Source organism: Diabrotica undecimpunctata, chromosome 8, assembly GCF_040954645.1.
Source record: "Diabrotica undecimpunctata isolate CICGRU chromosome 8, icDiaUnde3, whole genome shotgun sequence".
NCBI lineage: Eukaryota > Metazoa > Arthropoda > Insecta > Coleoptera > Chrysomelidae > Diabrotica > Diabrotica undecimpunctata.
This window is the reverse complement of record NC_092810.1, coordinates 50,807,060-50,820,645: the sequence shown is the minus strand read 5'-3', so window position 1 is coordinate 50,820,645 and position 13,586 is coordinate 50,807,060. Positions and strand designations below refer to the sequence as shown.

Here is a 13,586-nt window from a genome sequence, read left to right as displayed (position 1 = left end):
CTTAATAGACCTTATCACTGTGTCAAATATGGAGGAAACCATATGTCAGCCGATTGTAAAAAACTTAGGGACACACCTGCCATATGCGCTCTCTGCAATCGAGCACACACCGCAAATTACAAACGATGCATGGTATATAAAGAGTTAATTAGCAGTAGAAACAGAGCAAGAGGAGTATCATCGCACACTCCAGCGAAAAATCAACTGAAATATAACAGAAATACAGTACAGAATAATCCGAACTTAAGCAATCAAAATCACGCGACTTACACACAAGCAACAGGCGAAACAAATGTAAATGATGTCCATAATAATACAAACTCATACAACCAAAATCATGCAACTTACGCTCAAATAATAAGTGGAACACATGTAAGTAATACAAACAGTTGTATTTCCTATATAAGATGTGAGAACTGGAATACCTATATTCCAGTTCACACACCTAAGCTATTGAACATTTTCAAAAATGTCAGTGGCTTAAAAATTGCAACTAAGAATGTGAAAACGGTATCGAAGTTGTACACAAAGACAAAGGATCCTTTCACAATACAGGAGTCATCGAATGTTGTTTATTCTATACCGTGTGCCAATTGTAAAAACGTGTATATAGGAGAATCATCTTATAATTTTTACAATAGAGTAATAATTCATCGTAGCGACATAAAAACCAAAAAGATAAACGCATGTGCGCTCACAGAACATGCATTAACTTTAAAACATAAATTTAATTTCGAAGATTCCTGTATTTTGGCAAAAGAAAAAAACCATTCAAAACGTGTTTTCTTGAAAATGTGTTTCATAAAATCTAATACGTCTTGTATAAATAAAAAGTCAGACATAGATAAATTGAGTAATATTTACATATACACACCATAATACACCTGCATACAAAACATGTTGCATATTATCAAGACAGGTTTAATATACTACTTCCAGTAATATAATACACACAACGCAAAAGTCTAGGGATATTTTTATAAATAGACGTATTTTGTTTATCTCTAATCAATTTAAAAAAAGTAATACAAAATTTGTAGTTTAAATTGTTGTTTAATATGTCAAAAACCATAAATTGTAAAAAAAAACAGAAAATTGGAGCAAAAAAAATATATTGCAAATCACCCATGTTTCACATACCACCATAAAATGTCAAAAATACGAAAAAATTAAACTTAAAATAAAGTATGGCCACCACGTTCGTTTATCACAGTTCTACATCTACTGTTCATGCTCCGAATCACATTGTTAATGTCTGCTTGAGGTAGTTGTGTCCATTTTTCTCTCAGAAGCTCTTTTCATTGAAACTCATTGTAGATATTGTCCATATGTGGAGGAATTTTGCGTTGGAGCATGTCTCATACATGGGATTCAAGTCCGGTGATTGTGCTGGCCACGGCAATACATCAATACCCTCGTTATCCAACCAGTTTGTTACAATATGCGCAACATGTGGTCGAGCGTTATCATACATAAAGTAAAAATTTTCTCCAACAGCAGCAGCAAACGGGCGCACAACAGGTTCAAGAATAGTGTTTAAATATTGCTGACTTGAGATGTCACGTGAGAAAGCCACGTGGGAAAATGAGGTCAGTTCTTCCGTCAATCATGATTCCGGCCCATTACATTAATGCACCACCTCTGTATGTATACACTTCTTGAAGATGTCGTAATCGTTTTCCATTTCCGGGTCGTCTCCAAACTCTTGTCCGACGGGAATCTGAATGAAATCAATATCTAGACTAGTCTCTAAGCAAAACTGTGGCCCAGTCAGTGCAGCGCGATTGCCTTTAGATAGAGGTGGACATCTCAGTGGTCGCCGACTACGAAGATTGGCTTCATAGAGACGATTCCTTACAGTACTGCTGCTAATTGTTACATTATGTACAAGCTGTAATTCATTAACCAGCTCGGGTGCTGTGATTTTTGGCTGCCTTCTGGCATTTAAAATTAAATATCGGTCTTGAGCGACGATTGTAGAGCGACCACAAACGACTTGCGACGCTTTGATAGACACCCAGCTGGTCAGCAACTTGAGTTTGTCGCATACCAGCTTAAAGGAGGCCCACGGCTCTATTCATCTCGTCCAACGTTAAATGTTGTCGTTGCATGGCAAAAAGACAATATCTTTAACTCACCTATTAAGCAAGAATGGTATAAAGTGACTAAAATTAAAAATAAACAAAACATAAAAATGTCGATTTTTTTGTCCCTTATAAAAAACATTCTAAAATACGTATTGCTATCAGTTTTACAATTTTTTTTTTGATAAGAAGTGACTGTCTGTATCAACAATTATAGTACAAGCAAATTTATATGGCCATGAAATTTCTGTCATTGGTATTGTCAAATTATTAAAATATCCTTAGACTTTTGCGTTGTGTGTAGCAAGAACTCCTAATAACCTTTTAATCACACTATTTCTGTTTTTTTTTCTGTTCTCTATGGATCAGTCAGAACACACCATTAAAAGATGTCACTAACAAAGTTTTAACTTTCCAACTAAATTTTAAAATGTATTTTGTCCATTATTTTACATGTTATATTTTATATGTGTATTTTTAATGTTAAGTGTCGTAGCTTTTCACAAATAATCTCAACGGCTAGTAAGTTGTAATGACAATTTGAGATATGTTGTAAATATTTACACTTTTTTCTAATTACAGTGTCTTGAAGAAGGAATAAAAGAATTTCGAAAGCTCGACGAAAAGTCAAAAGAGTGTTTCTATAACATCCCGGCCAAACCTACTGACTGCAGCCCTAATAAACTGTGTTGTTTGTTTATATATATATATATATATATATATATATATATATATATATATCAATCATGGCCGTTCAGATAATCCACGAGTTATAATCAAACTGCTAAGCTGCTAAGGAGAATAACTCTGTGGTGGACAGCATATAGAAGAATACTTGATATTTTTAAAGGTGATATACATATTAGCTTAAAAAGAAGAACCTTTGATCAATGTGTCCTGCCTGTTCTCATACATGGCGAAGAAACACTTAGTCTAACAAGGACATATGCACGAAAAGTAAGTGGAAAGATCATTGTTGGCCATAGCGTTGACAGATAGGGTTATAAATGACAAAATTGTGGTGGTGTATAGGACATTAAAAACAGATAGCTAAAATTAAATGGAAGTGGACACATCGCTAGAGTAAAAGATAGTTATTAATTGCTAACACCGTGCAAATGTAGTAACGCAACTTTGTCCGACCTGATCTCGGTTAACTTTGTAAGTATTCAAGTGTAAGAATATTCAATAAAATATAAAAGTACCGTCTTTTGGAGAGTGCAACATAAAGAATCGGTTGCGTTAACGTAGCTAGAATTCACCGTCACATTATCATTTTTGAATGGGATTGTTCTAATTTTATATCTCTAAGTGAATATTTATCTAAAACTCTCATCCTATAGTTGATTAATTACAATATCATAAGCGATCAACAATTTGGAGTCATATAATGAACCATACTCCTCTATGAATCCAGAAGTACACGAATCACGAGTTGATCCTGACATCGCCTTTAATAAAACAGGGTAGTTTCAAACACTCAGTAATTGCTACACACTTTTTCACCTACAGCCTGGGTTAATGATCTATAGCTGTTGAGTTCGTGACTAAAAGAAATGTGACCGAAATTTTCCATCAATCATGCCCTCAGCAGTAGGTACTAAACTGGCTTCCATAAAATCAACTTGAAACGGTTGACTTATGATAAATATTTTTAATATCAATTTCTAATCTATTCTATATCTATTTTAATACATTTAAATAAATGCTTACCTAAAACTCCTATCCTATAGTTAATTGTTACAATTATAATATCATAATCAATTAAAAATTTGGGATCATAAATACTAGCAAGTCCACTGTTGAAACCTCCTCCGTAAATCCAGAAAAATACAGGTAATAACTCTTTATTGCTAGATTTCTAAAAAATATAACAGAATTAGTGTGAGTAATAAACAAAGATCCAGATTGAAATAAAACCTTGATTGTGGTTTATTGGCTGATATAAAGTTACTAGATGATATTTATCATGTTATAAATCCTTCGCGGGATTTATACATGTTCGGGGATATTCCAGCATTATCTAGAAACTAACCAAATATCCCAGAGAAAGAAGAAAATTTCCAAAGTAAATTTAAGACTACCGATAGACTACCTTTGGTTTTAGGCCCCAGGTTTTAGTTATAACTTGACTATAGTTTTAGAAGATTCGAGGAACCCTGTTGATTATGTGGTTAATATGGAATTTGAAATTTTGGTTTACCCTTAATTACTTATCCTCATTGGTTCTTTTTAGTTTCTTTATAGTATTCCTAAACACTTGACCTCTTATTAGTAAATGTTACTAGTTTAATTTAAAAGTGTCCACAAAGAAGTTCTCTTTTAGACACCAATTCTCTATATAATGAAGAGCGTATGAAATCTGATCCGCAACAGTACTGGAAATATTAGGCTATTACAATATCGTCTGCAAAACGCTGGATCCAAATTCATTAGCTGCTAAGCCCATGAAGCAAGTTATCAATGACTATATTTCATATTGTTAGTGACAATACTTTCTCTTAAGGGCACCCATTACTTCCTCAGGTTTTGACACCTTCATACGTATCTGTGTATATTATTCTACTCTGAAGGATCTGAACAATCCACTTGACTATTGTGTTGTTGATTTTCTTCCTCATCAGTGCACAATGTATTGATATCTTCTTCTTATGGTGCCCTATCCAAGTAGTAGATGTTGGTGACAATTCTGGCATACTCCTCTCGGTCTTGTGTGGCTCTAAAGAGTGTATGGGCATCAAGGTTTGTCCAATCCCTTATGTTTCTAAGCCATGAGTATTTCTTTCTTCCGATTCCCCGTTTTCCTTCTATCTTCCCTTCCATACTAAGCTTTAAGAACTGGTACTTGGAATTTCGAAATATTATTATATCACCCAGATAAGCAGTTTTTCTTCTTTTTATTATTGGCAGCAATTCTCGTTCTCTGTTCATTCGATTTATTACTCCGACATTTGTTGTATGATCTGTCCAGGGAATTTTAAGTAGTCTTCTAAATACCCTCATTTTAAAGGCCTCCAATCGGTTCATCACATTGGCCTTTATGGTCCAGGTTTCTACACCATATAGCAGTATAGAGTAAATGTAACCATCGATGACTTTGAGCGCGTTAAAGAATTCAAGTATCTTGGAACAACAATAACTGAAGACAATAACGGATCACAAGAAGTAAACAACAGGATCCAGGCCGGCAACAGATGTCTTTTGCCCTCTAAAACGGTATAAAATTGAAACAACTAACAAGACGTACGAAGATACAGGTTTATAAAACCATCATACGACCCGTTGTAATGTATGGAAGCGAAACGTGGACGATAACAAAGGCAAACGAAGAGAGACTATGTGTTTGGGAAAGAAATATCCTAAGGAAGATCTTTGGCCCTGTGCTGGATGAAGCATCAGGATAAGAACTAACAAAGAGCTCGAAGAACTTTACCCAGACGCCAACATCATAAAAGAAATAAAGTCCAGAAGACTCCAATGGCAGGACACCTCAGAAGACATTCTGATGAACGAACAGTAAGACTGGTGTGGGAGGAAGTTCCAACTGGAAGGAGACCACGCGGACGCCCTTGTCTCCGGTGGCGAGATAATATAGCAGGAGACCTAAGCACTATGAGCGTGGAGAATTGGATGGAGGTTGCTTAAGACAGAAAACAGTGGAGGCATGTTGTCAAGTCGGCTAAAACCCACGAAGGGTTGTAACGCCACGGAGTAAGTAAGTAAGTAAATGTAACATTTTACAAATCGATATCGAAGAGTTAAGTTAAGGCTGCTATTGCTTAGCAAGGTTCTCATATTAGTAAATGCTGTTCTGGCTTGCTCAATCCTGCTACGTATCTCTATGTCTTGATCTAGATCTTGAGTTATCCAACTGAAGTATGTATACCTATTGATGTAAGAACTCATTGTTGATATAAGAATACCTATTGATATGGGTATTATCAAATGCACCTTTTATGTCTAAAAATTCCGCCAGGGTGACATGTTTCGTCACCAGATTTTACAGGCGATTCTCCAAGCTTTGGGAATGTATTCCAGAACATATCTAGCTTTCTTTGGTGATTTCCGCCAGATGTGACACGGTCGCAAGTGAGTTGTAAGCTGCAAACACTCCCAAAATGGCTGCCGCACTTCCATTGGCCAATTTAACAAAGCGGCTGTCAAGTTTTCTTCTTTTAGTTTGTCATATCGGCTTGAGTTTTGACTTAGGGAATCAAACGTTGTAGTTCACCATTCAACCATTTACCATTTTTTTTATTATTCTTGTTTTACCTTAATATATTTGCTTATTAGGAGACTATACGCCAAATAATACAACTAAAGTGTTTATTTGCAAAAGCGTTATGTGCATTTAATACTGAGTCTTTAATTGAAATATAAAATAACACTTTAATTTTACAGGAGTGTAATTGGTGAAATTTTTACTATATGAATTACAATAACTTACCACTGGTCTATACACATTTACAATAAGGCAGTCCTCTTCAGATATACCATAACCAAACTGAGGGCAAGTTTTATTGTTAGAAGTTGCATTAAATACTCCTTCCCATGGTGTTTTTGGTATAGGAGGCTAAAAAATAAAAACATGTTATTAATATTTTTTATCTAGCTAATTGTAAAGGTTGAGGTGTTCTATTCTAAATCCAAATTAAGATAAGTAATCAGCAAAAGCTATTCTAGAAACTATTTTAGAATTTCAGTGTAACAGATACCATCAGGATCCAAACAGTCCAAAACGGGGGCGGGCGACTTAATAAGCCCTTTGCCTTCATAAACTCCACATTCACATCATCTTCAACAATGATCTTGGAATTTAATGATTCATTAGCCGAAGAGGATATTCATTAGATCGATATTGAAATACTAACGACGAAAGATTCAACCAAACGTGGATATTTTAGAGTTTTGGAAAAATTGCAGTGGTCTACCTCTTTTAAAAAAATAGCTAGCCGAAAATTAAATTTAATTGGTAGCTCTGCTACTTAAGAAAGGTTGTTTTCCTTTGCGAGACGGAGTAGGAAAGTGCTATGTTTCTGCATTGAAACTGCAAGGATTTATAGTTTTTAATTTTACTAAAGACATTTTTTAAGAGATTTCACATTTGATCAGTAATATTTTTAAAATTATATGTATAAAGATATCGTTAGATCTGAAGAGATAAGGAACGTCATATATATTGACAAAACAGCAAGAAAAACTAAGAAGATAGACAGAACATCGCTTACGATGCGAAGGGGAGACGCAGACGTGTTGGAACGGATTTTGACCTAAGGACTGGTTATTTGTTTGAATTCTGGCCATTCGTTAAAAACAGGAAAAAACACAAAGAAGTAAAATTGGTTATTTGTTTGTTTATTTGACACTTGACTCTCTTTCTGAATTTTAACCAGATAAGTAAAATTTGGAAAAGGTATAATATTTGTTAGTTAAAATAATATTGTGTTATTGTAAATTGCAGATTTATAATTTTTTATCCATCCACGCCAAGACCATCTGCACAAAACACAAACATCAAGTTTGATTGTAAATGGACCGAAAACGATTCCAAATTATTACTAGATTTATGTATCAAATACAAACGCAAAGTTTAGTACCAAATTGCTGTGGCTAAAAATAGTCCAACATTTCAATGATAATGGTAATATCAAAGTAACACCCAATAATTGTTTAAATAGTTGGAGGGTGCTTAAAAGGAATTACAAGAAATTTGTAGATAATCAAAACAAAACGGGTAAGTTTGTTATTGAATATGAATATTTATATTTTATACTAATGTACACAGTTGTAAGTAAAGGCCGTAAATAAATTTTGAGTGTGAGAAAAAAATTGGAAAAATTTTTAGAAATAAAAATTTATATTAACACCAAACACACCTGTCAAAAAGGACACCTGAATTAGAAAAAATTAGAATTGACAGAGTCAGTTATTATAATGAACGATCGGAAAGAAAAAAACTTCAACAAATCAGAATAAGAAATGATATAATTGAAAGAAAAAACAATATAATTTAAGCAAAAAATGATCCAATTGAAGAAAAAAATAATATTTGAAATCAGACAAAAAAGTTTCATTTCCACTACTGTAAATTTTGTGTGTAATGTTAACAACAAATACTATAAAAATAGTTCTGAAATACTTTCTCAGTTAAAAATTTAAATAAAACCACCAACGGACCAACTAAACGAAGAATTAAAACATGAGAATTGTTAAATGCGCAGGTCAGTCCAAACGGTAATAGATTGTGCCCATGATTCATGATACAATGAAAGAACAGTCCAGGAAAAAGGACATGTCTTTTCATTGTATCATGGATTGTGCCCGCGTACTGAAATAACGGTTTCGAAACCGTACGTTGAACGATCACAACTTGAGTTGGAGCGCCAAAGGAACGGTACGATGAACGGTCCATTTTCAGTTGGAACGCATTTTATCTATTACGTAGAAGCGTTACCGTACATTGTATGGTTTGGTTTCTGGGCGATTTGGAACAGACCTTACATAACATCACGATGTGGTCACTCTTTCTGGGTGGTCAGGACCTAGTGTTTATAAGAGAGAAGAACTAGTGTTTATTATCAATCTGTTATATTTTACCTGAAACCTGTTCTTGCCAGTGGGAGGTTCTGCATAAGGTATACTTTCAAAAGCCTGGAAGTCATTCCCTTCAAAACTTTGAAGGACATGCCCTCGCACTTTACTTCCTGTAGATAATGTAACTATTAAATCATCGGTAGTAGATACAGGTGAAGTTACCTACAAATAACAAAAAAATTATGATAAATATGATTATTAAGTTGGTAATTTTTACTATATATATTTTTATTACTATTAAGAATACCGCTTATAGATTGGAAATATATTTTTAATTTGACACAAGCAAGTAAAAAGATGTTCAAAAATAAATTAAGATAAGAAATTACAAAATAATCGTTTTACGATACTTCATTTACTAAAATTTCTTGTATACATTATTTTTTTTAAAATGTGAGTACGAAAAAAGAAAAAATATCCCTTGGCTTCTTTTACTGATGTTTTTATAGTATGTTGTTGTCCTTGTAGATTGGTGATTGATGTATTCTTCCTGTTTTGAGTGTTTTTCGTTTTTAATAAATAAAAAATATCAAAAAAATGTAGTGAATATACACAATACTCATATAAAAATATAAAATGGGAACTTTCTACTTTGTATATATTTCCCTAAGACATTGTTCTTATATCTATCTGTAGGAATTTGTTTCCTTCACCAGAACTACCCTGGCAAAATCAAACAGAGTGCTTAATATAAAACTATTGCCTCATCTTGTTATTGGTGAAGAGGCAATTTTTTAGCGGAGACCTCAAGACACGCTCGAATTGCAAAGCCACAAACCGGTTATGCTTCGGAGCAAACGATCACCTATTGGTAATATACCCTTTTAGAAAAATGTACTGAATATAATAAACCAGTAGCTTTAATATTTGGAGGCTATGAAAAGACTATCGGTATATAAATATAATTAAACAAATACTAAAAAGCTCAACAGCTAGTGTTAGAATGGGTAATCGTCATAACTCAGTAATTCCTGATACAACGTGGAGTACATCAGGGGCACACCATATCATCGAAACTATTCACTACGCTTTCGGAATATATAAATATGTAAAGGGAAAACTGACTGGCTGAAAATTCTGTATACAGCGAGAACTACGGCAAAGAGACACCGTCTCTCCAAAGCTATTCACGAAGCTTTTAGATCATACTTGTAAGAAGGCATATCTGAACGAGCATGGTATCAACATAAATGGAGAAAAGCTTAGCTACCTGAGGTTCGCAGATGATATTGTGCTAAAAGCTAATAAAATAGATGATGTCAAAGAACTTTTAAATCAGCTATACCTTTTCTCCCTAGAAGTTGGATTGAAAATAAATATATGTAAAACCCAAATGATAACAAATCTTGTAGTCAGCGAAGGCATATGCGTAGGAAGAAGATCCATAGACCAGGTAATGGCCTATAAATACCAAGGTCACGAGATTCGTATAGAAAATGATAACCAAACCGTTGAGCCTCTTCGTCGTATAAGACTGACTTGGGCATCCTTCGGCAAGTTGAACCACATTTTCAAATCGTCCGACATACCAATATGTCTTAAACGAAAAACCTTTAATCCGTGTGTTTTGCCAGTGTTGACTTAGGAGCGAAAACGTTGACTATGACAGGGAGAATAGTGAAAAATATCCGTGTGGCTCAAAGGGGATGTGCGAGACAAGATCCCAAACTGCCAGCTATGACGAAGATCAGGAGTGGCTAATGCTGTAGAGAGAATAGCAACACTGAAGTGGAACTGGGCAGGTCACTTGGCTTGAATGATAGATATCAGATGAACATAGCGGACACTGGAATGAAGACCAAGAGCTGATGCCTACCGAAGTAGAGCTCGTCCACCAACACGTTGCGTTGGACTGACGATCTTGCAATAGGAATTGGATGCAAATAAGTAAAAAGAATATTTAAAATATCGACCTGCATATTTAAATCGAAAATATTAAAAGAGTATAAGAAAGAATTATACACCGATTCAAATATCTAGGATACACAGTAAATTATAAGTGGAATCCTGACGTAAAGACTAAGATCCAAATTAAAATAGCAATATCTAGATTAATAAAAATGAGAAAGCTCTTAAGCAACCGCAACCTAAGCGTTGGCATCCTATGGCGAGCTACGAAATGTTACGAACTCCCTGCACTACTGTACTTTACGAAGTAGAAGGATGGACGTTAACAGTAGCATCTATTAAAATTTAAAGGCTTTAGAAATGTGACTGTACACTTACTGAGACTACCTTGGACAGACGTAATGCCCAATACAAAGGTATTGAGGCAAACGGGTGAAGAGATGGATGGTTGCTTATTTTTTTAAGTCTTCCCAATGGACACATATTTTGAATATTATAGTTTAGAAAAGGTTCAAACTGCAATTGGAAGTCAGTAAAATCAGTTTCCCAACATGGGCAATCTTTAATTGTGTTATTTGAAAGCATTTTGGAGCATAAAGACAATTTGAAACTGCTTAAATTTTTTCCGATTTTTTCTTCATGTTGTTATTGATATAGTTTCTTTTTTTAAGCGATCTGTTGTAATTTACCAATTGGTTTATTATACATCTTCCATTTATTTATGATATCCGCTTCAGAATTTTGGAATCCTGTACCAACTTGGAGTCCCTTGGTAATGTCTCCTATGTTAAGCGTGCTAAGTAATAATAGTTTGCGATTTAGTACCTCACAGTCCTGCAAAAAATGGTTGAATATTTCTGGTTCTCTGCAACAGAGTCGACATTAAAGAGTCTCATTGCAGGTGTTCCTTGACTATTGCATGTCTACTAAGAAAGCTTGTTATGCTTTTGCTAGTTATTTGCAGTACTTCAACCATGACTACCTCATGACCTTTAAATATGTATTTTCCCATGTGCTTGATAAGGTATACTTTCTCAGTGTCTGTTAGTTTTTCTTGGCATTTTCATACTAGCCTAGAGATTACTTCAGGGCTTCTAAAGCTATTTTTACATCGTGTTTAAGCCTTTTTTTTATGGACTTGTCTGCTTTACATTTTTTGTATAAAAGCTAAGGTAGAGAAAAAAACTATACTTACCCCTCTTTTGGCAAAATATATAATAACACAAAAAAACAGTAATTTTAGATGAGCCATGGTTTAATTTTGTAAACATAGAGACACAAAATGTATACACAAATCCACTTTTATACCTGTTTTTCGACTGTTATCTCAATAAAATTCGAACACAGATAACTTCTTTAATCAATAAAACATATAAATCATATTAACCTGTTGTGAATAATTATCTTGAAGTGAAAAATAATAGATTATATTTTTGTAGTAGTGTTATGTATTAAACTTAGCATAAATTTTATCCCTTAAGTGCAAACACCTGTGAATGCGAAATTTTTATCACATAAAAAATAGTAAAAAAAATCAAGTAGAGTGTTATTATATTATTAATCTTAATGGAATTATTATGATGTGTTATTATCAGTTGTATCTGAAATATTTCTTTGAATAGTAATACAAATAATAAACATTAGCCAGGTGGCTATCTCTCCACAGTTCATGTATTACAAGAAAGATTAAAAGAGTTTCTATTGCCCAAGATATCGAAAGATTTAAAAAAAAGAAGAAAGGGAGAGGTGCATAATGGTGTGGCAAGATTCATGAGACGAGATGAGAAGGGTGGCGCACTGGAGGAAGTCGCTGATTCCTAATCGAGAAGAGGGATGGACTGCGGGCACCGGCGTTTGGATTACCTCCTGACGCAGATACTCACAGGACATGGTCTGCTGAACATATTTGGAAAAGCAGAAAAATAAAACTCTACACTCAATGAATAAATCTCTAGAATCACACAGAAATGAAAAGAAAGTATATGATTATACTGGACCTTGAAAAACTGTATGCGTACCCCTCGACTTCATCTGGATCTGGTGGACGCATGAGACAGAATATCCGACTTAATCAAAGATGGCCCGTGATTTTCTTTTAATACCTGCAACTTCAGTACCTGATAAGATATTATTTTCTGAAGCATCATTAGTAATTAGAAAACATAGAAATAGGTTAAGTGAGTCAACCAGATGGTTACTTTGTATTAATTCTTGGTCAAAGGAATTAATATAAAGTAACAGTGATGTCAATGCTGTCAATGTATTATCAAAACTATCCATATGTCAAAGTTTATGTCATTAATTTGGTTTTTTTGTGTTTTAACCACGTTTTAGCACAATCAAGCTTACCAAATGCAAACTTTATGGCCGTTGGGTAGATTAAACAAAAATATTGATTAACCAAGGGTTACATGAAGCCGAACAACTAGCCCAGGACAGAGAAGGATGGAGGGAAATCGTGAAGAAATGGAAGGCATAAAAAGAAGACGTGAAAAAACTGTAAAGGTCTGATGGTGTCACCCATCCCAAAAGGAATTAGGACTGAGGAGGAAGATATATAATCTTTCTGGTGTCAGTAGTTTCTGGTGTCAGTATTTCTCCTGTTTTTTCTTGTAAATTTTTCGGAATTCAATATTTTCATGCAACTACTCTAAGTGGTAATAAGCCACAATTATTAATTTAAAATTAATTTAAAATGCCACAAGAAAATAGCTTCAGAACAACTACTCTAAGGCGATGAAATTCTACAAAACTGGACTATTACAGTGGTAGAGGGAATTTGTTTCCTATTTTTCTATTTTTACAATGATAAATCAATTAAAGAAAAATATTTTTATTCATTTATTATTTGTTTTAACTTTTTTATTACATATCATTCACCTTAATATGAGATGAGGGGCTCCCTTATAAAAGGATCTAAAATTGATTTAATTTCATTATATTGTCGAGGGTTTTCTTGGACTTCAAATGTCGAATCAATATTCAAATACTTCACAGATCCAGGTTTAACTTCTGGCCAAATGATTTTTTGCAGATCTTCATCTTCCACAGGAGTAGGGT

The 13,586-nt window shown here is 34.0% G+C and overlaps 1 protein-coding gene across 1 annotated transcript in view; it reads right to left on the bottom strand.

Annotated features, from left to right (window-relative positions):
- The window catches only part of LOC140447529 (para-nitrobenzyl esterase-like), a 30,621-nt gene extending 18,748 nt beyond the window's left edge, over positions 1-11,873 (bottom strand). Inside the window, exons 1-4 of the mRNA XM_072540228.1 lie at positions 11,722-11,873; positions 8,682-8,840; positions 6,532-6,657; positions 3,798-3,945 (exon numbers count right to left, since the gene is read on the bottom strand). Of these exons, the coding sequence (XP_072396329.1) occupies positions 3,798-3,945; positions 6,532-6,657; positions 8,682-8,840; positions 11,722-11,778 (490 nt within the window). The 5' untranslated portion in view covers positions 11,779-11,873. The remainder of the gene's footprint in view (positions 1-3,797; positions 3,946-6,531; positions 6,658-8,681; positions 8,841-11,721) is intronic.
- Positions 11,874-13,586: the final 1,713 nt, after the last annotated feature.